Source organism: Aquarana catesbeiana, linkage group LG02 (genome assembly GCF_042186555.1).
Source record: "Aquarana catesbeiana isolate 2022-GZ linkage group LG02, ASM4218655v1, whole genome shotgun sequence".
In the NCBI taxonomy this organism is placed as follows: Eukaryota; Metazoa; Chordata; class Amphibia; order Anura; family Ranidae; genus Aquarana; species Aquarana catesbeiana.
The window spans coordinates 661032360-661058216 of NC_133325.1; the positions used below are offsets into that span (position 1 = coordinate 661032360).

General features: G+C 42.0%; 1 protein-coding gene across 1 annotated transcript in view; it reads left to right on the forward strand.

Moving 5' to 3' along the window:
- Positions 1-25857, forward strand: part of SMG6 (SMG6 nonsense mediated mRNA decay factor) — a 507574-nt gene that overhangs the window by 465486 nt on the left and 16231 nt on the right. The window contains 1 exon segment of the mRNA XM_073616608.1: positions 9985-10132. Within this exon segment, the coding sequence (XP_073472709.1) occupies positions 9985-10132 (148 nt within the window).

Here is a 25857-nt window from a genome sequence, read left to right on the forward strand (position 1 = left end):
CCCCCAAGCATTTGCCCTCATATGCCAGACATGGGGCCATTCGGACATAGACCTCGCAGCAATGCCAGCGAACAAGAAATGCCAGAGGTTCCTGTCAAGGACACCCTTCCCCTCAGCGGAGGGAACAGGTTGTCTCCAGCACCCCTGGAACTTCCGCCTAGGCTACATTTTTCCACCAACTCCTCTTATAGCCAAGTTTCTTCTGAGGCTCAAGCATTCAGCGGCCCTAGTGCTGGCTGTGATTCCCTTCTGGCCACGGAGGCCTTGGTTCACCACCCTCCTACAGCTGAACACAGCAGATCCACTTCCACTCCCAGTGACGGCAGATTTACTAACCCAGGGCCAGCTACTCCATCCGAGTCTGGAGAAGTTACACCTAACGGTCTGGAGGTTAAAAGGTCTAGATTCCTAGACCAAGGCTGCTCTCAGAAGGTGGTTGATACCCTGCTCCAGGCTAGAAAGCCTACCACAAATAATACCTACGGAAGAATCTGGGAAAAGTTTACTTCCTTTGCCCAGGATCAAGGTTGGGACCCTTCTTCCCCATCAGCAGGGCAAGTGCTCGAGTTCCTCCAGTCAGGTCTGGACAAAGGCATTAGGTCCAGCACCCTAAAAGTACAAGTTTATGCCATCTCCGCGTTAACAGGAGTTAAGTGGGCGCTTAATCCTCTGGTCATTCAATTCCAAAGAGCCTGTTTAAAACTGAGGCCCCCTAGAAAGCCTTCGTTCCCGACATGGGATCTCTCAACTGTCCTAGAGGTCCTATCCAGAGAACCATTCTTTCCACTTGAAGACATCTCCCTTTGGGACCTGACATTAAAGGTATCTTTTCTAATCGCCATCACATCAGCAAAGAGGGTTTTAGAAATGCAAGCCTTGCTAATCAAGGAACCGTATCTGATGGTCTACCCAGACAGACTAACCCTAAAGCCTTCAGATAGATTTATTCCAAAGGTCTCCTCTTCATTTCACTTTAACCAGGAGATTGACCTCCCGGCTCTAGTCACGGATCAGGGCGTTCCCCACCCTCTGGATGTCAGGGGTAACGTTTTACAGTACCTCTCTATAACCAAGCCATTCAGAAATTCCGAGAACCTTCTAATCATCCCACACGGATTCAGGAAGGGTTAAGCGGCTTCTGCCCTTACCATCGCCTCATGGCTTGTGAAAGTCATCAAGAAGGCCTACTGCTTGAGCACCTTGCAGATTCCAGAAGGCTTAAGAGCACATTCCACCAGGGCAGTGGCTACTTCATGGGCAGCTTACTGTAGAGTCTCAGCGGAAACCATTTGTAGAGCAGCTACCAGGTCCTCCAGAAACACCTTCATATCCCATTATAAAGTAGATGCTGCTCGCTTATCAGCAGTTGAATTTGGGAGGGCCGTTATACAGGCCAACTCTTCTGTTTCTTGTCAATAAATTTACTTTGCATTCCCTCCCAGTTTGGCGAGTTACTCCCCAACGTTTATGCTGCCATGATGCGACAGGAAAACGGAAAATTGTATACTCACCTTTCTGTAATTTTCCTTTCCTGTCGCATCTTCATGGCAGCATACAATCGCCCACCCTTCTGAGGTGACATATGTATATATACAGAGAATACTGGGGCGGGTGCCTATTCATTAATTTATAGCTATGTGGTCCTGTCAGGTTGTGGAGGCGGAGTCACAACCCAACGTGTATGCTGCCATGAAGATGCGACAGGAAAGGAAAATTACAGAAAGGTGAGTATACAATTTTCCGTTTTGTGTGTCCTGACCGAGTTTTATCACCAGCTTTAATGTATATTGATAACTTGTCAGATATATACTGTATACAATGGTGTGCTTTTTCTTATTTTATTTTTTTTTTTAATTTTTGAAAATCAATAAAAATTGCCAGTTTTCAAATTAAATTAAAATTTTGAAACTAAAATTTTGAAACTAATTTTCAGTCACAAAAAAAAAATCCCCATTGCTACCACAACTTCTGAATGCAGTCAGGTGCTTCTTTTCCTGAACACCAGAAATCTACAACCCCCCCCCTTTGGTGGATGAATGGTTGCTGAGGGTTTCCAAAATCTGCTTAATGGAGGAAGTCAGAACTATTAAACAAGATTATTTTACTCTGTCTTGCCAGGGTTGATATCTTTTTAATATTCAGAAATTCAGATGGCTACTGTATCTACTGAGACAACATCGAGAATATCAATCCATTTTTATATAGCTGGATCTTAGCTTAGCTTGCATTGCCAAGTACATTTTTGGGAAAACCAGAATAAAGCTGGCCATACTCTGATCAAAATTCATCTGGTTCAGCAGGGACTGTCCCAGTTTGACATAAGTTGATCGTTTGATCGACTTTTGTCCAAGGGTCATGCTGAAAATCGTTTCTTGCAGTCGTTGATCGCAGTGTATTTCAACAGTGGCAGGTCCTGCTATGAGAATACAATGTCCTGGTGGGGGGATTCCTCCACCCACCTCGTTTTGTTTTTCTTGTTTGTGGAAATCTAATAAAAACTTTATTAACCACTTGCTGTCCCGACACTGTACTTAAACAGGCAGGCGGCTCACTCCGGAGGACGGGAGGCTGTATATAAATGTCATGTCCTGTTCCCTCTGCTCATGTGCGCTCAGTGAATCGCTGTGTCCTTTAAACAAAGCAGATCAGAGAGCGAAGTACAGGGCAGCCAGTAATGCAGCCAGTGCTCTGTTTCCCCTCTCAATGATTGGCTGTTATCGGAAACTTTTTGTTTTTACACGATATATTTTTGTTTTTACACGGTATAACTAGAGCAGCTAACCATTGTCCATGATCACTAGCCACCCCAGTGCAGTTGTCAATATGGTGACTGTACTGGAGTGGCTGGTGGTCAGAGACACTTGCTGGCTACTCATGTGACACCGTACGCCAGTACAGCCAGCCAGTGTCCCTGATCACTAGCCAGACCAGAATAGTGTCACCATAGCAGTGCAGCCAGCCACAGTGTCCCTGATCATTGCCTCACCAGTCAGTGTCACCAGACCAGTGCAGCCAGTAACAGTGTTCCTGATCACAGCCATACCAGACCAGTGCAGTCAACAACAGTGTTCCTGATCGCTGCCACACTAGTAGCCAGCAACAGAATTCCTGATCGCCACCAGACCAGTGCACCCAGCATCAGTGTTTCTTATCCCCGTGACACCAGTCGCAGTGTCACCTGACCAGTGTAAGCCAGCAACAGTGTTCTGATTGCAGCCACACCAGTGCCAGTATCACCAGAGTCAATGTAGCCATCAACTATGTCCCTGATTGCTGCACCATCAGTGCAGTGTCTCCAGAGCCAGTGCAGCCAACAGCAGTGCAGCATTTCCTCTGACTGCCGCCTGTATTGACCCATACCTGTTTATTGACCACGTTTCTGCCTGCCACCATGACCAATCTTTTGCCTGTTTGCTGACTACATTTCCTGCAAGACGCCCATCTAAGCCATTCCCTGTGGAGAAATGCCCTCCTGGAACCACAGGATCTCTTTAATTCAACCTCCTGTTCTTCCTGGTCAGTAAACATGACATTCCTGGGGGCAGCGGCATACAATTAGACTAGGCTTTCTTGGGTTATAGGAACAAGGACTGCTACAGCTGGCACTACAGCCCTGGCCAAAAGTTTTGAGACTGACACAAATAATAATTTTCACAAAGTCTGCTTTAGATCTTTTCATCCGATGTTGCTATGGTATACTGAAGTTTAATTACAAGCATTGTCAAAGGCTTTTATTGACAATTACATTAAATTTATGCAAGAGTCCATATTTGCAGTGTTGACCCTTCTTTTTCAAGACCTCTGCAATTTGCCCTGGCATGCTGTCAATCAACTTTTTTTTGTTCACCCACCTCTTGAGGATTGACCACAAGTTATCAATGGGATTAAAGTCTGGGGAGTTTCCTGGCCATGGACCCAAAATTTCAATGTTTTATTCCAAGCCACTTATAACTTTTGCCTTATGGCAAGGTGCTCCATCATGCTGGAAAAGGCAGTGTTAGTCACCAAACTGTTCTTGGATGGTTAGGGCAAGTTGCTCTCGGAGGATGTTTTTGTACCATTCTTTATTCATAGCTGTGTTCTTAAACAAAATTGTGAGTGAGCCCACTTTCTTTGGCTGAGAAGCAACCCCACACATGAATGGTCTCAGGACGCTTTAGTGTTGGCATGACACAGGACTGATGGTAACGCTCAAGGTTTTTTACGGATGCTCCAAACAATTGGAATGGGGATTCATCAGAGAAAAATGACTTTACCCCAGTCTTCAGCAGTCCAATCCCTGTACTTTCTGCAGAGTATCAGTCTGTCCCTGATGTTTTCCTGGAGCTTCTTTGCTGCCCTTCTTGACACCAGGCCATGCTCCCAAAAGTCTTCGCCTCACTGTGCGTGCAGATACACTCACACCTGCCTGCTGCCATTCCTGAGCAAGCTCTGCACTGGTGGTGCCCTGATCCCACAGCTGAATCAACTGTAGGAGATGGTCCTGGCACTTGCTGCACTTTCTTTTGGCATCCTGAAGCCTTCTTTACAACCATTTTGGATGGGAAAAATCACAAACAAAAGACTGCGCATAATCAAAAACTATAAACAAAAAAAAGCCTTTGTCGTACAAGATTTTTTGTACATTATTTCCTTCCTCGGCTCCGACTTGCTGTGAAACAAGGAAAATCGGACGATCGTTCAGACAATTTTCTTAGTGTGTACCCCACTTAACTCAATCAGCATTACAGAGTGATTTCCAGCCTTGTCCTCCTAAACACTGACACCTGTGTTAACAAGAGATTCACTGACTTGATGTCAGCTAGTCCTTTTGTGGCAGGGCTGAAATCCAGTGGAAATGTTTTTTTTTTTGGGGGGGGGGGATTAAGTTCATTTTCATGACAAAAGACGGGACTTTCCAATTAATTGCAATTCATCTGATTACTCTTTATAACATTCTGAATATATGCAAATTACCATTATAAAAACTCAGCAGACTTTGTGAAAATGAATATTTTTCATTCTCAAAACTTTTGACCAGGGCTGTATACTAAGCTTTCTTCCCTGACCACTCATGCAGAGGTCAGCAATACAGTACTATTACTGATACTTGTATAGTCAAGGAGAAAGGTGTTGGTTGATTTTTGTGATACACAAGATACATTATCTTGTAGGTAATTGGTCCAAAACATTAAAGAAATTTTGGTATCTCATTCTCCGGAGGTGTAGCAGAATGTGTATTGGGGTGTAATTTGAAGTATGCCAATGCAGTGTGTGATTAAAGTGATTTGTAAAGGTTTTTTTTTTTTTTTTTTAATATATATATATATATATATATATATATATATATATATATAAAAATAACAAACATGCTATACTTACCTTCTCTGTGTAAGGGTTTTGCACAGAGTGGCCCCGATCCTCCTTTTCTGGGGTCCCCCCACGGTGCTCCTGGCTCCTCCTCTACTTGAGTGCCCCCTTGGAGAGCCGCTTTCCAAGGGGGCACGCACGCTCCCGAGTCCTGCTGCTGCGTTCATTGATACAAACCGCAAGACTCAGCCCCAACTCCCGTGTCACTGAATTTAATTGACAGCAGCGGAAGCCAATGGCTCCCGCTGCTATCAATCTATCCAATGAGGACCCGAGACGGCGGCTGGAGCTGCTGTGCTCGTCCCCGTCGCTGGAAAGAGGGGGTCTGGAGGGTGCTGCAGCACAAAAGGTTTTTCACCTTAATGCATAGAATGCATTAAGGTGAAAAACCCTGAGGGTTTACAACCTCTTGAATAACTTAATGGTCATCTGTGTGTAGGAAAAAAAATATTTTTTTTATTTTCTTTCTTCATTTTACAAAACCTTGTGGCAAAAAATCTGATCTTCAAAAGAGTCATCACCTTGCCTCTGAATAAATACTTTGGAGGATCTACTTTGCAAAATGTGTCATTTTGTGGGTTTTTCTCCTGTCCTGATACTTCAGTGACCCAAGAAATTTTGGTAGGTAGTCAAGAAATCAGATGCGTTATTTATGCCCCTTGAAAAAGTACTTGTTAACCCCATACGTACATAAAAACTGATGGAAAAATGCGCAGATTTGGCTTGCACAGGCTTGTGTGCAGAGATGCACTTATTTATTACGCAAGTCTCCACAAGGACACAAAGAATGTACAATAATTGTTTTCTATGTGCCCTGTTCACACAATAACACTGGTGTAAAGTAAGTTTTTTTTTTTGCATGGAATGTATGTAACATAAATTCTCTTGGAAGGCACAAAAAAAAAGTTGTTTTCTATGTGCTTTGTTAATGTCGCATGTTTTTTTTTCTGCACAGAAAACTGCATACACATTGCAGATTTCTGTGCAGAGAAATCCACACATGATACCAATGTTGTGGTGTAAACAAGGCATTTAAGGCTCCATGCACACTGGACATTAAAATAATGTTATAAAAAGTCCAGTAGTGTTGCAGTGAGTCTCTCAATGTTTAACGTTTTTGCAATAGCATTTATTAGCCTTTTTCCGCATCAGCGTTTTTTTTGTTTTTTTTTCAATAGATCTAAAACATTAAACACTGGTGAACCATGTTTTAGAGCGTTTATCAGCATTTATGAGCGTTTGGCGTTTTTTTGTGATCAGAAAAACGAATCCTGAACGCGATTTTATGGCGTTCAGAAAACAGCCCAAAAATACTCGACTGCTGATAAACGTCCAACAACGTCCATGTGTGCATGGACACATAGGATAACCTAGATGGGAGTTTACGGGCTGTTAAAAAAAAAAACGCCAAACTCCCAAAAACGGCCGTTTGAGCTTCAGTTTGCATGGAGCCCAAAGATTAATTGTTTTCTTTTTGTGACCTTGCAGAAACAGGTCCTAAAACTCATGCCTCATATTCTGTGCAAGTAAAATCTGCACATTTTTCCCATCCGTTTTCATGCACATATGGTGCGAATGAGGCCTTAAAGAGGAAGTAATGTCTTCCTCTTTAATTGTACATAGAGGTAAGCCTATAATAAGGCTTACCTGTAGGTACTGTAAAAATCCCCTAAACTTGCACCGTTTAGGAAATATTTATTATATATGCTGCTGCCGACGTCATCGGCGCATGCGCACTAAAGGAACGGCCCGCTCGTGACGTTTCTTCAGGGCCCAGGCCATGACCGGCAGCACGCATGCGCGGCAGTGACGTAATCGTGCCTCCGGCCACTCACAGTGCCGGAGACCGCGAACCCGGGAGTAACTCCGGTAAACATGTCGGCCATGTGAACAGTGTGCTGGCACCGATCCAGAGCATCGTTCTAAGGTAAGTTTTTCATAATGTGCTAGTTTGCGTTGCATACTAGCTCATTATGCCTTTGTTTTGCAGGGGTTTTTTTGGTGGGGGGAGGGGGTTGTGAAGGTTTACAACCTCTTTAAGCTGCTCCCTCGATTTTGGGCCCCTCTATGTGTCTAGGCAGCAAAATAAATACACACACGTGATATCTCCATACTCAGGAGTAGAAGTAGTAATTTCCAATTGTGTTCAAAAATTCAGTTATGAACAGTTTTCAATTTATTGGTGGTTTTGTTATTGTGCATCAGTTGAACTGATTATTGTGGGACTTTGTTTAATTTTTGGCCGTATAGATGATTTGATTGTAGCCGTATTAGTGCAATTGTGACAGAGAAAATTGAGTACTGTCCGTGATAGTTTTTTTATTTGCACTAACATCTATACTCGCCGTATAGATGAAAAGTTGTTCAATACATAACCATATAAAACTGACATTCTGATGAAATGGCTTTCTGACAGCTCTGATTCCTGAGTGTTTGTGGGTGCCCATACAGTCTTCCAGATTCTGTCTCTGTTTTATAGAGGAGACCTGCCCTTTGAGAACCCTTCAAGTCTAGACTGTGTGCTTTTTGTTCCCCTCCCCAGGCCACAGAGAGAATGTAAAATTTCATTAGTGGCCTACTGCAATCTCTAGAGAGACAAGTAGTTTAACGGATTGCAGTTGTAAAAGTAATTTAGGAACTTATTACTTTTGTGAAAATACTTAACACCAGATTTTAGGCACCAGAGGTGTCGTCTATATTGTACCCACCCTTGTTCTGCAAAAAAAGATGTGATGACCATGTAGATATTTGTGAGATGTGGTTTCTATGAATTTGAAGTGCTTTCTTCCTTTTAGTTAGTACATGTGTTTTTGGAAAAGTCAGTGATACAGAGCTGTCATTTTCATAGGGCAGAGCTAGCCGCCGGTAGTACAGGATACTGTATACTTATGAACCTGTGGAGTAGGAAGTCCTGAGCTATTTATAACACAATACCCTGCAGGAGGAGAAATGCCACAGACTTCCCGACTGCCCTGCTACCCTGTGACTGCACTGCTTCCCTTTACCACCCGCCGTCCAAACTCTATTCCTCCAGCTCCTTGTTTTTGGCTCGGGATGAGGTGACCTCGGTGTCGGTCTGTGCATCCTGCGGAGGGGACGTGCAGACAGTCACAGCCTGTTCAAAGACGCCCCAGAGCTCCAACTTTTTAGAGTGGAAAGGGTTTGATTGTATTACCACCCCCACCCTTGATTGTAGTTTTTACTGAATTTACTGAAAGTTGCTAGGTAGCAACCAGTCAAGCCCAATCTATTGAATAAAAATGTGGTTTCAGATTTTATTTTAAACATCAGCGTCACATTGAGTATCATTTTAAAACATTGTTTTTTGCTTTTAAATGCCCAAATGCGCCTAAAAGGGTTAATCAGCAAAAAAATAAAACAAATGGCCCAAATGTACCCAAAAGGGTTAATTAGCATCCTTAGGCTGTCAGCTATTTTTAATGATCTAGAAGGGATTCATTGAATGTTTGGATTGAATTGTGGTGTTTCCTGTCTAAGAGCATTACTTTTCTCATTGTAAAATAAATATTTGTTCACCAGTGTTATGCATCATTGTATGTGAGCTGCAAAATTGTAGGAGGGTTTCAAGATAAAAAATAATGCAATACAGTAATTAAAGTATAGTGCCTATTGCATATATAAAAATGCAGCACAGTAATATAAGGAAGTATAGTGCCATGCATATATTTTTGCTAATTGATAGGGGTCTTGCAATAAACACTTATTGTACTATCCAAAGCATACTAGTAGCAGTTCATATTTTGTTGCTTTGAGAGAAAGGGCCATGAGTCTGCTGGGTAAGGCACCCTGTGAGACATGTAATATAAAATTAAGCCTTTATCTTCCCTAGTGTCCTTCCTCTGCTGGTTAGACACTCCAACTAGCCATTGCAGAAATTGCACAGTAGGGTACGTTTTCCCCTTGTCCATTAAATGTCTTGATTAGAAACTTGATCTCGGGGTGCATTAAGATTTCTAATCTCTGGTGCAGGTACTTATAAATTTAGCCGTGCACGTTTTAGATTTTTATTCAACAGATTCCTCCACGTACTGTAAACAGCATGGATGAAGGAATCTCCAATATCGACTTTTGTATTTAGACAGTGCAGCAACCATGGCTATCTGAATACCCAAACAGTGACTGCATCTGATAAGATGCAGTTACTGTTTGGCTGAAAATGTTCCTCCCTGCTCAGTGGATTGTTAAATTGGCTTTTCTAGAGCTGGGTGGTGACGACAGGCTTCAGCAAGAATCAAACGAATTTCAAGCCATGCATGGTAAGCTTTAGTCTCTCAATGAAAAAGGGGAAACTTTTAATTAGAAACTTGTAGCCACGTGGAAATGAAGATACTGCTTCAGGTTAGAGAAAAAATAACATGATAAATAATGGAAGCTAACTAGAATTTCTTTTTTAACATGACTGTGGGACACTTAAATACTGTCTTTCTAAAGGATGTCCAGCTGCCCTGGAAGCTTTGACCTCAGTTTTGTTAGCCAATCAGACTAAGAATTTATTGTTTTTCTGCTATTTTTTTTTGGATTTTACATTTTCTTGACCAAATAACTGGAGCATTTACTTGCCTAAATACCTGTAAATATGTAAATTTTTTTTTTTTTTTTTTTTTTTTTTTGTAGGCTGTACTGGATGGCAAGACAAGGCTCCTGGAGTTGGAAATTCGCCCCTTGTTTCTTGTTCCTGATACCAATGGCTTCATCAACCATCTTCCAGGCCTGGAGCAGCTTCTTTCATCTCAGATTTACATCCTTGTTATACCCCTTATAGGTAGGAAATGGCAACAGGCTTTCCCTAAGGGATTGGTGCACTTTATAGCCTCTAAGTGTGTAGTGCATTGGCTGCTCACTTTAAATGTTATAGACCTCTTGCTTGGCCGGTGCTTTGGAGACGGCCAATATAAAGTCTTTTCGAAGTCCAGCACTGTTCAAAAACCTTTTTTTTTTCTTTATAGCCAGAATGGGGAAGAGATAGAACCTCTGTCATATTTTGTATGACCAGCTTTGTCCCTATTGTGGGGATTTCTCCTCACTTTATGGGGCACAGAAATTGACAATCTCTGCAGAATGTACATAGTTTGCTATGATACTTTTTCAATAGAATGGTAAAAGAGTAGAAACACTGTCAGGTTATTATTGCACTTAGCAACTTTCTGTGCCAGTGACAACTGGTAATCCTGCCTCTAGGATGCTCATTCCTATGATTATTGTGGAGCATATAGGGGTAGAAAGTTTGCAACATATACCTTCTCAGTTGGCTCCACCAGATGAATGAAGGATAAACATGTTTTGAATGTTTCATCTGATTTTCCTTTTGGCCTTCATATATACAAAGCATGAAATTGTTGTAGCATCTGCCCTCTTGTAGGAAAGCATGTGCGATTGTCGAGAGAGGGACATCTTCAGTGGGCTCATCTTCCAGCCACTGTCTATGGGTGTTGTTACCAGCAGAATTGTATGTGTTGTACAAATCTATCCTATTTGACAGCTGTGTTAAAATTCTCCATTTTATGTTAATTTTGTAATTTTAGTTGAATTTTTAATAATCAAATTCTTAAAAACACAATTGCCATTTATCTATGTAATGATCTGAAGATCTGAAAAGTTTTATTTTCAGTAATTATATAGCCCAGCCTTCTTTGCAGGGATGTAAACATTCATTCACATAAGTCCATGTTTCCCTAAATAAACTCAACACAGACTTGCCACTGACTTGTTTAGCCACTGACTTGTTTCTGCAATGACTTGAAACTGATGAGCTATTTTTAGAGAAAATTTGCTGTATTAACAAAGATGATGGCTATTGGGGCATTGATTTAGTTCCAAAGCTGTAAATGAAACAGTCTTTTTGTATAGATGGCATTGTTAAGCTGGAGCAGTTGTCTTAATTCAGCCAATGCAGCATGCTTGTGGTTAAATAATGGGTGAGTGTTTGGGCTTCTGAGTCTTAGCCTCCACGGACTCTCTGCTGGCTATAGCTGCTGGTGTTTGACTGCACTCTGGCTACATTTGCAATGCTGTGCAGCTCTCTGGCTGGGCTGGGTCCAGAGTCACACAGCTGAGTGAGCAGCTGCTGGAACACACGTCCCCGTCACGGCTTTTTCTCCATATAAAGCCAGCGGTGCAATCTCTGACTGGTTCCAGTTATTGCTAAACACTCGCCCCTGGCACAAGAACTGGTGTTACTGGGTGGTCTGGCCTACTCCCTGGATTTGGGAGTTTTTACTCTGACCGGTAGAAGAAGCCTTGTGGTGTATATGGTGTATTTGGGTGGGTTTAATAAGAAATGGAACATGCTTTCTTCCCTGTGGGGATATGAACATGTATTATAAGCTCCTTCCTGTAATACAAATACTACTGTGTCTGTAGATATTTGTCATCTATATGCCAAGCATATGAACAGTGATCCTGCATGGAAGCCTAGCTGTGGTTATACAGTATCTCACAAAAGTGAGTATACTCCTCACATTTTTATAAATATTTTACAATATCTTTTCATGTGACAACACTGAAGAGATGACACTTTTCTACAATGTAAAGTAGTGTGTGTGCAGCTTATATAACAGTGTAAATTTGCTGTCCCCTCAAAATAACTCAACACACAGCTATTAATGTCTAAACCGCTGGCAACAAAAGTGAGTACACCCCTAAGTGAAACTGTCCAAATTGGGCCCAATTAGCCATTTTCCCTCCCCGGTGTGGCTCATTGGTATTACAAGGTCTCGAGTGTGAATTGGGAGCAGGTGTTTTAAATTTGTTGTTATTGCTCTCACTCTCTCATACTGGTCACTTGAAGTTCAACATGGCACCTCATGGCAAAGAACTCTTTGAGAATCTGAAAAAAAGAATTGTTGCTCTACATAAAGATGGCCTAGGCTATAAGAAGATTGTGAAGACACTGAAACTGAGCTGCAGCACGGTGGCCAAGACCATACAGCAGTTTAACAGGACAGGTTCCACTCAGAACAGGTCAACCAAAGAAGTTGAGTGCAGGTGATCAGCGTCATATCCAGAGGTTCTCTTTGGGAAATAGACGTATGAGTGCTGCCGGCATTGCTGCAGAGGTTGAAGAGGTGGTGGGTCAGCCTGTCAGTGCTCAGACCATACGCCGCACACTGCATCAAATTGGTCTGCATGGCTGTCATCACAGAAGGAAGCCTCTTCTAAAGATCATGCACAGGAAAGCCGGCAAACAGTTTGAAGACAAGCAGACTAAGGACATGGATTACTGGAACCATGTCCTGTGGTCTGATGGGACCAAGATAAACTTATTTGGTTCAGATGGTGTCAAGCGTGTGTGGCGGCAACCAGGTGAGGCGTACAAAGACAAGTGTGTCTTGCCTACAGTCAAGCATGGTGGTGGTCTGGGGCTGCATGAGTGCTGCCGACACTGGGGAGCTACAGTTCATTGAGGGAACCATGAATGCCAACACATGTACTGTGACATACTGAGGCAGAGCATGATCCCCTCCCTTCGGAGACTGGACCGCAGGGCAGTGTTCCAACATAACGACCCAAAACACACCTCCAAGACGACCACTGCCTTGCTAAAGAAGCTGAGGGTAAAGGTGATGGACTGGCCAAGCATGTCTCCAGACCTAAACCCTATTGAGCATCTGTGGGGCATCCTCAAATAGAAGGTGGAGGGAGCGCAAGGTCAACATCCACCACCTCTGTGATGTCAAGGAGGAGTGGAAGAGGACTCCAGTGGCGACCTGTGAAGCTCTGGTGAACTCCATGCCCAAGAGCGTTAAGGCAGTGCTGGAAAATAATGGTGGCCACACAAAATATTGACACTTTGGGCCCAAATTTGGACATTTCCACTTAGGGGTGTACTCCCTTTTGTTGCCAGCGGTTTAGACATTAATGGCTATGTGTTGAGTTATTTTGAGGGGACAGCAAATTTACACTGTTATACAAGCTGCATACACACTACTTTACATTGTAGCAAAGTTTCATTTCTTCAGTATTGTCACATGAAAAGATATAATAAAATAGTTACAAAAATGTGAGGGGTGTACTCACTTTTGTGAGATGCTGTATATGAAAGTTGTACAGTGGGCAGTCAAATTTATGCTACGCGAAGTAATTGTATATGTTGTCACACATTAAAAATGGCATTTGTGCCTTGTTTTATTTATTTTATTTATTTCAGGTACTTATATAGCGCTGTCAATTTACGCAGCGCTTTACATATACATTGTACATTCACATCAGTCCCTACTCTCAAGGAGCTTACAATCTAAGGTCCCTAACTCACATTCATACATACTAGGGACAATTTAGACAGGATCCAATTAACCTACCAGCATGTCTTTGGATTGTGGGAGGAAACCGGAGTACCCGGAGGAAACCCACGCAGGCACAGGGAGAACATGCAAACTCCAGGCAGGTAGTGTCATGGTTGGGATTCGAACCAATGACCCTTCTTACTGCTAGGCGAGAGTGCTACCACTACACCACTGTGCCGCCCTTAAAGTGTTTTATTTTCTTTTGGTTTGTCCATGGGTGGTGGCCTCCCTTGATACTGAAAAATGCATTTGACTCGGTTGCATGGGACTACCTCTGGGCTGTGTTACAAAAATGTAGCTCTTGTCCAAACTTAATTTCCTGGATGCCATTCCTATACTCTTCACTCACAGCTTAGATATGAACCAGTGGGGTGCCATCACCCCCATTTGCACTGAATAGAGGAAAGAGACAGGGCCGCCCCCTCTTCCCAGGGTTATTTGCCTTATCTCTAGAACCACTGGCGTATTGCCATCTCCATTCTTTGGACATATAGTACATGGTGTAGTTGTTTATCCCCTGTAGGAGAACCTCTCTCTATATGCCGATGGTACCTTGATATATCTTAAATATACTGTCACTTCCTTACCTGCAGCCCTACAAATCATTGATGTCTTTGGTACCTTCTTTAAAATCAATTGGGGCAAATCCTTGTTGTTTTCATTGAACCCATCTTTCTGTTTTCCAAACACCCATCACCTGGGTCTCACATTTGATGTTGCCTCTCGGTATATAAATGATAACATAAATCCATTACTTCAACAATTGTATCACAAATGTACTATGTGGAAATCTCTACCACTGACCCAGGAGGGACGGATTAACTTAGTGACGATTTAACCCCAAAATGTCTAACCCCTGTCCCAATGCCCAATCTTTTCTTTAACAGATTAGATCATCTCTTCTTCGTATGGTCAAGAAGGTACACTAGGATTAATTAAAACTAGCCTACAACTCCCCCTTTATAAAGGTGGATTAGCATGTGTCTGCTTACAAAAGTACTACTGGGCAGCGATGTTGGTTATGGTCCATCAGTGGATTTTCCCTGAGGCTACTAACTTGGTATTCTTATTCTGAACTAAGCAATCTTGTATTTTGCGACCTATTATTCAAATAATTGTAGATCTATACTCGGACAAAACAGCTGAAAAATAAAATGGGGCCGACTTAATGGACCACTTGGTGTTCTTTTCTGCAATCTCTCTTCTATGTTTCTATGTTAAACCCAAATCATACTATTCCTATGAAGACCACCATTAAAGTTTGGAAAAAGGTACAAAAACACATCACGGAAAACACTTCTCTTCATTAACTCCTCCGTGAGACAATCTCTCTGTCCCGAATTTACTCTCCTTACCTGATCCCCATTTGTAGGCTGATATGGTATTGGTATTAAAACTTTACAACATATGATGCCAGAGGGGCTCTTGTTTGACTTTGATAGGCTTAAAACAACATTCCATTTTCCTAACTAGATGTTCCTTAGGTTTCCCCAACTAAAGCTAGCCATAGATGAATCAGGGATCGGCTGATTTTACATCCATGTCTGGTCTCTGCTGCTCAATAGAAGTCTATCTTTCAATCAACTCCTGCTAAATGGACCTGTTGGGGAAAATAAAGCTGCTCGATTAGCGGCTGCAGTGCTGATCTCTGTATTCTGACAGTGGAGGAGTCCCCCCACTGTCAAAATACAATAGTGCAGCAGGGAGGATTTCCCCATTCACCTCGATTTGTGTAGAATCAGTGTGGGGCATCGGTTCAGTTTTTTTTTCATTCAGCCCTGTAGCTGACCAAAAAAACAGAGCCATGTATTGCCAGCCCAATTTCTGGTACCCCGTTACCCTAACTTCAAAAAGCATTGAGAAATTTTTGACCTCAGAAAGGTTTGATAACATTCTTATTCCCTCTGTCTTAGATTATCCAGTACTGACATGTCTAAACTCTGGGTTTTTAATAAATAGAGGCAGGATATTCCAGACTTGGCAGATGATGATTAAGATGAGGGTATACAACAATATCTCCCCCTTATGAGATCTGCTAGATCCTGGTTTATATAGCATCCACAGAGATCAAGTAGCGATAGGTACTTTCATACATGTGGTTTGGACATGCCCCCCCACATACAGACCTTTTTTTGGGACATAGTGACAGACATTAATGCAGCGGGGGTACGGACACTGGGATTAGACTCTGCCACATGGCTGTTAGGCATATGTGACGATGTAGATAAAACCCACTATTGAAAACTTTTTTATCTTCTGTGCTGTTATTTATGCTAGGTGGGCAATTCTCAATTAAGACCCCTTTCACACTGGGGCACTTTTCAGGCGTTTTTGCTCTAAAAATAGTGCCTGAAAAGCGCCTCTCAATCCACCTCAGTGTGAAAGCCTGATTGTTTTCACTCTGGGGCTGTGCGCTTGCAGGCCAGGAAGAAAAGGCCTGCAAGCAGCGTCTTTCGGGTGGTGGGGGAGCAGTGTATAAACCGCTCCTCCACTGCCCCTGCCATTGAAATCATTGGGCACTGCTGCCGAGGCGCTTTGCAGGCACTTTTAACCCTTTTTTTGGGCCGCTAGTGGGGGTTAAAAATGCCCCGCCAGCGGCCAAAAAGCACTGCTAAAATTAGCAGCGCCTTACAGCGAACGCCCCCGCCCCAGTGTAAAAGTAGCCTAAAGGAAATAGCTATGTTGGGATAGACATTGCCAAAACGGAAAAACGCTCTGGGACTCAAGGGGATTTGGGTTAACTTTACCATTCCCCTATGTTACATAAAGGTCCAACTAATGTTATTTCATTTTAAATAGCAGAATTTGATTATATTTTGGGGCAAATTTATAAGGGTGCGCAATTATATAAGCAATGCACATTGATAGCTAAAATGCGTTCCCTTCTGGGCCCTGTCATATTCCCACCAAGTTACTAAGGCATATACTTGCTGTATATGATATCCTTGTGCATGGGAGAGCTAGCTGAACAGATTGTTGGATGCAGTTTTTACCATGCCATCACTGAATTTGTTTTTGTTGAAAATGTTCTATTCAAATTATTTTTATATTTTTTTTTTTTAATATCCAAATATAAAATATTATTGGACTTTACTGGCACAAAAAGGAACGCAAATATTTTTATGAAAAGGTATAAACAAATTTTATTACAAAATTTATTAATATCGCACGAAGGCCTATTTATAGGTTATAAAAACCATTCCCGTACATAATGATTAGTTGATAGGCATATACCAACTGCACTTATTCACCACAGTAACAAATTCAGATTGGCTCACAACTAGTTATAATAACATTAGTACTCTGTGGAGATACAGCAAGTCCTCATGGGTCAATGCATTTCTCAGTTTTCTTCAGAACACGCAGGGGGTTATTTACTAAAGGAAAATCCACTTTGCACTGCAATTGAACTTAAAAGTGCACTGAAAGTGCACTTGGAAGTAAAGTCGCTGTAGATCCGAAGGGGACATGCAAGGAAAATAAAAAACAGCATTTTAGCTTGCACGTGATTGGATGATAAAATCAGCAGAGTTTCCACTCATTTCAGATCTACCCCTTAGATTTAGAGCGACTGCAGTTCCAAGTGAACTTGCAGTGCTAAGTGGATTTGCCTTGAGTTCTTAGATAAAAGAGAATTTCAGTTGCATTGGAGTTCTCCTCTTTGTGTCCTGAAGAAGCAAATGTGGATGGTATATGTATATCATCTAGGCATTATGTGCAGGCATTGTTTTTATGACCCATAATAGATCTTCATTTGATTTTTATAAATTTGATATTTTTTATAAAAATGTGTGCTCCATTTTTTATGCCAGTAAAGTCGATACTATTGCTTATGGATATTATCATTATTATTTTGGATGAAGGTCCACTTCTTGGTAATGTCACTGCTGTGCCCTATTTTCTCCTCCTTGTTGATGATCGTTTTCACTGTGTCCCATAGTATATCTAATGCCTTTTTTGTAACTTCTACTGACTGATACCTTTCATAAATGAGGTCTTCTTTAAAGCTTTGTAAACTTTTACTGGCTATTGCTGTAAGAGGCAATTGAATAAATGTCTGAGAAATCCTACAGAACAGCTGAACGTTACATGGGCTCAGTGAGTCACTTTCATTGATGGCAGGTGTTGCTGACTACTGTTTAACATAATTTTGAATGTGTTTCGATAAATCACAGCCATATCCCAAATTATAAGAAGATGTTTACACCTATTCAACCCTCTTATTGTATTTGTATTTTTATTATTTATATTTAGCCACTAAATAACATATTCAGTTTATTATCTAATTGTACAGATTATAATTTATATTGTAAATCGCTGCGTAAACTGTTGGTGCAATATAAATCTTGTATAATAATAATGATTCACATTAAGGCCTGGTTCACACCTATTCAGGTTGCATTTTGCATATTCCAGGTGCATTTTGAATTTTTTAATACATATTTTTGATCCATTGAAGTCTATGGAACCAAAAAACAGAAAACAGTCCATGGCTCTTTCCATAAAATGCACAGATGTGAATGTGACCCATAGGAAACCATGTTAAATGGACTGTAGTGTGTTTCTGCAAAACTGAAAATGCACTAAAAAATGCATAGGTGTGAACCAGGCCTTAAGGTAGAAAACTATTCTAAAGTGATTAATCTTGGTCTGAGGTTTTATTTATTTATTTTATCTCAAAAACTTGACATTTTTACAGGGACTTTTTATAGCCACTGTATATAGTACATTCACAGCAGTCCCTGTCCACAAATAACTTACTATCTAAGGTCCCAAACTCACATTCGTATATACATATGCATACTAGGGCCAATTTAGACAGGAACCAATTAACCTACTAGTATGTCTTTGGAGTATGGGAGGAAACCCCACACAGGCACAAGGAGGACATGCAAACTCAATGCAGTTAGTGCTGTGGTTGGAATTTGAACCGACCACCCTAGTGCTGCCAGGCAGAAGTGCTATAAACTGGCAAAAAACAATGGGGCTGCAGGTAAAAACCTTATGGCAGAGATGGAAACTTTAAACTTAGTGGCTCACTTGACATGTCTATTCTCTTTCTCCTACTTCATAGGAATACTCCAGTGCCAGTCACACCTTAAGTATCTCTATCTAACCTAGCCCTACCATGGGAACTTGCCTGTGAGGCAAGGTGTGACTTTTTTCAAATAACTAGTTTTTACGAGGTTTACCCTTTCCTGCCCTTTTCCTTGGCAGCATTATTTATGGGTAGTGGCAAGGACATTTCACAGACGTCTGTATATTTATTAACAGGAGATTATGCAAAAAAGAAGTATTTATGGCAAAGCTATATCGATAAATAAAAGGCATTATGTTACAACACGTGGTGAAAAGATCCTATAAATTAGAAATCCAAAACCCAGTATATATGAAATGTGTCCTAAAAAGCATGAGTTCTTAGATAAAACACAGACCCACCTTTTATAAATATATGGACAGTAGTAGTTATCCTACTTTTTTATTATGCAAATAATTATTTTCTGTGGACTGTTTAAAGAAAATGTAATAGTTTTTCCTAGCTACTTTTAAAAACGCATATTTCGACTATGTTGCATTTAGGTATTAAAATTATCAAGGGAAATGCTTTTCATCTAGGTACTTCCACCAGTACAGTTAAAATTTAAAATGTATGTTTTTTTGAACAATGAGCAGATAATTGCTCTATGTATACTTCAGGAATATTGAATGCACAGGTGAGCACTATATGTGGTTGACGTTTTAAGGGCTAGTCCGCCTGAAAAAGATATTTCAGTTTTGGGTAGATGCTGTTCAAATACTTGGTCTGAATTCACAAGCCATAAAAGCATTTTAAAATAAAGCTCTTGATACTTCTGTATCTATTAGCATCTATCATGTTTAGAGTTAACAACAGAGGCACTGAAATCACAGCTCCTTTCCCCTTTGCTTATTATGGGGTACCGAAACTTGGCAGCTTCCAAGTCCTCTAATTTAAAGAAAAGATACACTGTCAGACAAAGTTCACTTAGGCTCTGTTTCCACTACTGCGAGTTGTTGTGCAACTTGACACGTGAAGTCGCATGACAAGTCAAAACCCATGTATTTCAATGGTCCCCATTCTAATTGGTGCTCAAGTCGCAGCGACTCCAAAAAAAAAGGTTTTTGCACTACTTTGTTCTGACTTCGGTGCGACTTGTTCTTACATGGTTTTCACCGGTCGCATGACATCACATCAAAAAATCAAAAATCGCATAGCAAAGTCGCAGTGTAAATCGTGCGACTTTGGGGACGCAATAGTTGAAACATAGCTTTATTCTCTTTGTGCCCCTTTGCTGAACAAACAGATCCCCCCCTCTCCCTCCAGAAGCATACTTATCGAAATCCAATATCCGCAGCCTCCTTTTGTGTGTTACATACAACAACATACAACACCGTTGTGCCTGCGCTGTGGAGACCCATAGACTTAGAGCCGGTTCACACGGGGGCGACTTGTCAGGCGACCTAGCCGCCTGACAAGTCGCCTCCCATTCTGTACAATGGAACAGTTCTAATCGGAGCGACACAAGTCGCTCCGACTTAGAAGAAAGGTTCCTGTACTACTTTGGGGGCGACTTGCATAGACTTCTATACGCAAGTCGCCGTGGCAGTCGTGTGCAGGTCGCCTCGGTGAGGCGACCTGCAAGTCGTGCCGCTTCTAAGAGTGCCCTAAGAGTGCCGGCTCTTAGGTTTCATGTACACAGGACGTTTTTACACCCTCTCCTGAATGATTTAACTTGACAGATAGTAACCCACGTTTAAAACGTCCGCTTTGCCACGTTTACATGTCGCGTTTGCGTTTAGAAGCGTTTTAAAAAATGTATTTTTTTATAAAAAAAAAAAATAGCCAAAAATTAAAAATGCCTGTAAACTAAACGCGAGTTGCCGCGCTTAGAAGCGTTTGGCGCTTGAAATGCTTCTAAACTCAGCTTCTGAACCCATTTTTTTGCGTTCCAAAATAAGCCTCTAAACTGTTAAAAAAAAAAATGCGCAACTGCTCCTTAGGCCTCATGTACACTGCTGCTGGTAAACGGACGTTTAGGAGCAGTTGGGCATTTTTTTTCAGCTGCCCCTGAACTCTCCTCTGTTATCTTATCAGTACATGTACACAGGGTCGTTTATAGTCGTTTCTAGGCAGTTGAGTTTAGAAGCTTTTTTGGAACGCAAAAAAATGGGCTCAGAGGCATTTGAAACGCCAAATGCCTCTAACAGCTTGTAAACGCGGTAACTCATTTCAGTTACAGGCGTTTTTCATTTTAACAAACGCTTCTAGACGCAAACGCGGCATGTAAACGCGGCTGAACGGCTGTTTTTTTTTTTATGCTGTTTTCTAGCTGTCAAGTTAAATCGTTAAGGAGGGGTTGAACAACATCCCATGTACTTGAAACCTAAACGTCCGTTTAGCAGTAGCAGTGTACATGAGGCCTCAAACTTTTTGCCCTTTTCCGCTGACCTGTCACAGATGCATACTTATTCAGATCTGATGCCCACATCCTCTTCTTTTTGGCCGCATCTGCACATTGGAGGCCAATAAAAGTTGATGGGTACTACTATACTATGCAGGCACGGCCAGGAAGAGCGGCACTGTGTGTGTATGCCATGTCATGAGACAAATTTCCAGAATGGCACCTATCTCCATTCATATTTGTAGAATTATGTGGCTAAAAGTCTGGGCAGCTGAAGCTGCCTGTAAAAGACACCACATTTTCAAGGAAGATGTCTGGGGAAGCACATGACACATTCATTAAAGATTCATTCAAATTTCTATACCCAGACTTCCAGACTTCTGTTCAGCCCTTCCTTTCAGCACAGGACTTGGGCCTCAAAGCCCAGCAGGTCTTCCCCAAAGCCCTGTTCCCAGTGAAGGGACACACTCACTCCTAATGCCCCGTACACACGGTCAGACATTGATCGGACATTCCGACAACAAAATCCTAGGTTTTTTTTCTGATGGATATTGGCTCAAACTTGTCTTGCATACACACGGTCACACAAAGTTGTCGGAAAATCCGATCGTTCTGAACGCGGTGACGTAAAACTCGTACGTCGGGACTATAAACCGGGCAGTGGCCAATAGCTTTCATCTCTTTATTTATTCTGAGCATGCGTGGCACTTTGTCCGTCGGATTTGTGTACACACGATCGGAATTTCCAACAACGGATTTTGTTGTCGGAAAATTTTATATCCTGCTCTCAAACTTTGTGTGTCGGAAAATCCGATGGAAAATGTGTGATGGAGCCTACACATGGTCGGAATTTCCGAGAACAAGGTCCTATCACACATTTTCCATCGGAAAATCCGACCGTGTGTATGGGGCATAAGAGTTATATTACAGTTTGCATCTTTCCGGGTCACAGACATCCTAGACCACTTCTCTAACAAGTTCAAAGGAACCTGTTCACAGTACTAAAGCCCAATGGGGTATGCGGACTATTCTGGACTTAAAAATTCATCAACTTTCCCTAGCTTTAACCACTTGCCACCCTCCATATAGCAAAATGAAAGCGGCAAAGTGGTTTCAATATCCTGACTGGGTGTCAAATTACATCTTCAGGATATTAAGCCGCTGTGCGCCCCCAGGGGCGCGCATCGCGGCGATCGTTGTTGCGGTGTGTCAGTCTGACACACCGCAACTACGATCTCAGTAAAGAGTCTCTGACGGAGACTCTATACCACGTGATCAACCGTGTCCAATCACGGCTGATCACGAAGTAAACAGGAAGAGCCGTTGATCAGTGCCCAATGCCTATCAGTGCCCATCAGTGCCACCTCATTGGTGCCACCTCATCGATGCCCATCAGTGCTGCCCCATCAGTGAGGGAGAAAATTTAATTATTTACAAAGTTTGTATCTGAAACAAAACAATTTTTTTCAAAATTTTCGGTCTTTTTTTATTTGTTTAGCAGAAAATAAAAATCCCCAAGGTGATCAAATACCACCAAAAGAAAGCTCTATTTGTGGGAACAAAATAATAAAAATGTAGTTTCTGTACAGTGTAGCATGACCGCGCAATTGTCATTCAAAGTGCAACAGCGCTGAAAGCTGAAAATTGGTCTGGGCAGGAAGGTGTATAATTGCCCTGTATTGAAGTGGTTAAATTCCAAAATTTTGCATGAAATCAGCAAGATCAGAATCTCTGAGACAAGCGGAGTACTTAGCATCCATAGACATCCAAGATGGCTAACTGCATATTTTCATTTATATGCCTCATCGGCGCTTTCTGCGTTTTGCAGTGGCAGACAGTCATTTCCAGTTTGTCCCACTGTTCTTTGGCCTATTTTCTGCTCCCAAAATAATCACAAAGGTCCTAGCACCCCTTCTTGCTCTCAGAACTCATGGCATCTACAGTAAGTTACAGGTTATCAAGACAAAATTTTCTTGAATGGCTTGTCTCCCTTCCAGCTGTTGACAAACATCCACATTACAATTCAAATGCTCCAGGCTTTTAGCTGGGTGAACGATTTAAAAAAGCTTCGCCTGGAATACTTGGGTCTTGTCTTGCACACATCCAAATGTATATGTATGTATGCATATATATATATATATATATATATATATATATATATATATATATATATATATATATATATTTATTTATCAGATCTCACATTTTGAGGAATTGAGGTCAAAGTGACATTCACAGCAAGATTCTGTGTGTGTGTGTTTTCGACCTTATGATAGCCTCCTTTTGAGGCTGTAGCATTTGCCCATTTTCATTCAATACTTCTCCAACACAAAATCTTGTTGACTTGGAGCAAGCATACTCTTTCTATTGACCTTACCCATACTCCTGTCTTGCCAAGCAAGGAATTTCCTACTCTGGTGGATCTCCAGCCCAGCTTTAACAATAGGGAAGTATCCCTAAATGGCTCTGCAGCATTGGACATTTTGTCTTCTGCAAGGACCCTGAATCAGGGAGCACTCAGATAATACCAGGGCTGTGGCTTACACCAACCACCAAGTGGGCACCAGTAAACTTACAACTTTGAAGGACGCAAAGCAGATGATCTCATGGAAACTGTCCAGCCATCGCTGTAGTCCACATCCATAGAGTAGTTTATGTTCCAGTGGTCCATCTTCACCCAGATGTCTTCAGTCTGATTTGTCAGCATTGGGGGACTCAAGATGTAGACATCCTAGACTCCAGATTCAACAACAAACTACCTCTGTTTGTAGCCATTACCAAGGATCCTTTCGCACTGGCCTTGGATGCCTTAATGATTCCCTGGTCTTAGTTCAGACTAAGCTATGCCTTCTCTCCAGTGCAAGTTCTGCCTCATTTCCTCCAAGCGAGAGAGCAAGAGAGGAAAGTGGTGTTTCCCATTGCATTGAATTGGCCCAGAAAAACCTAGTACACAGACATACTCAAACTACTAGCAGGCATCCCTTGGCCTTTTCCCAACCATGGCAAGATCTGCTGTCTCAGGGCCCTCTATTCCATCCTGCTTGTAAACGATAGTCGTTTCTATGCATGAAGGTAAAAAAACTTCAGTATGCAGCTCTTCCCTAATACTCACCCAAGCCCGATCGCGTTCTTAATGACACACAGAGAGCACACACGATTGCCCCCATAGCAAGCGGCTTGCTATGGGAGCGCTCTGAGAGGAGTAGGGGCCAGGAGCTTCGGCGGGGGACCCGAGAAGAGGAGAATTGGGGCTGCTCTGTGCAAAACCATTACACAGATCAGGTAAGTATAGCTATTTATTTTTAAAATCGAAAAAAATACATTTAATATCACTTTAAGCACTCTGAGGGGACAGGTTTCAGCATTATTATTATTATTTGTAAGAATGCTGGTTTCTTCACGGTACTGCCCCTATTGCATCACCCTCTGCTTCCTTGGGATTTTTAGCTTGTTCTCGCTGCCGTGCCGAAACAGAAACCACCCTTGAACCCATCGGGGATACTCCCTTAGATGACCTTTCCCACAAATTAGACTTTTTGGCTGCTATTATGCCTGTCAAACATGTCTGAGTTGGCGGCTCTCTTGTTAGGAACTGTTCCCCATACTTCATAAAGACAAAGTTGGTTTATACCCAAGACCAGTCTTTCTTCCCAAGTCAACCCTCACAAGATAGATGAGAAATCCAATCGCTAGAGCTTACACTTTCAAGGATAAATCTCCTGGGCTTTTATGTGCCTACTCCACCTGAACGGCGGGAGTTTCTTGGGCATTTTGGCACCAGGCCTCTGTAGCCCAGCTGTGTAAGGTTTCCACCTGGTCCTCTGTTCATACTGTTTCATAAGTTCTACCAGGTGGATGTCAAATCTGTGAATGCATCTTTCGGCTTCAAGGTTCTTGCAGAAGCACACTGAAGTTGAGTCTTTTTGACCGTTGTCATCGTTGCTGGGCCTGTTGGCACAGTTCTGTTTGCCATTTATGCCCTTATCTCTCATTCATTGCTTGGGAACATCCCAGGATCTAAGAATATTTTGCCTGTGTCCTGTACTGCATGATTAATATAAGAGAAATTTTGATTTACCTGCAAATTCCATATCTTGGAGTACAGTACTGAGGACTCAGAGTGGGGTAGAGTTATAGGAAAAGTGCCAAGAGGCGTGTCTCCAAAAGTTTTGCCAGTGTCCAATCACCTGAAGGTACGAGTCTATAACCCAAGTCTGGTAATTTTCGTTTGACCCCTGCCATTAACGATGCATTTTCACTCACAAATTTGCCGCACATGGGATGTTCTACAAATCAATATTAACCTCTAGAGAAGCCTTTCTCAGCCTTTTTTTATCCCAGAGGAATCCTTGAAATATTTCCTGGGTCTCTGGGAATCCTTTGTTAAACCAATTCACTGGTGCTCAGTGGGGAAAATGCTCCGTAAAAAATGGTGTTAAGTAGGTAGAATGCCCTCTTACGGTCTTGGTCAGAATGAACCCTTCCTGATAGCTAAAAGGTGTAATTCTGGTGTTATGCTGCTTGTTTGGAACAATGGCCTTAGACCCAGAACTATGCAGGGATCATCAAATAGGAGATTAATCAGGCACAGCTCATGGAACCCCTAGAAACCTGTGGAGGAACCCTATTTGAGAAAGGCAGCCCCAGAAGCTGCATGAACATCTTAGAAGATAGGCAGTTTCTGAGATTCTGTAACCACAATGACTGGCACCTGCAATCATTCCACAAATGCAGTTGCTAAGATCACCCATGTTCCCCATTCTGATGTTTATTCAAAGAGCTGC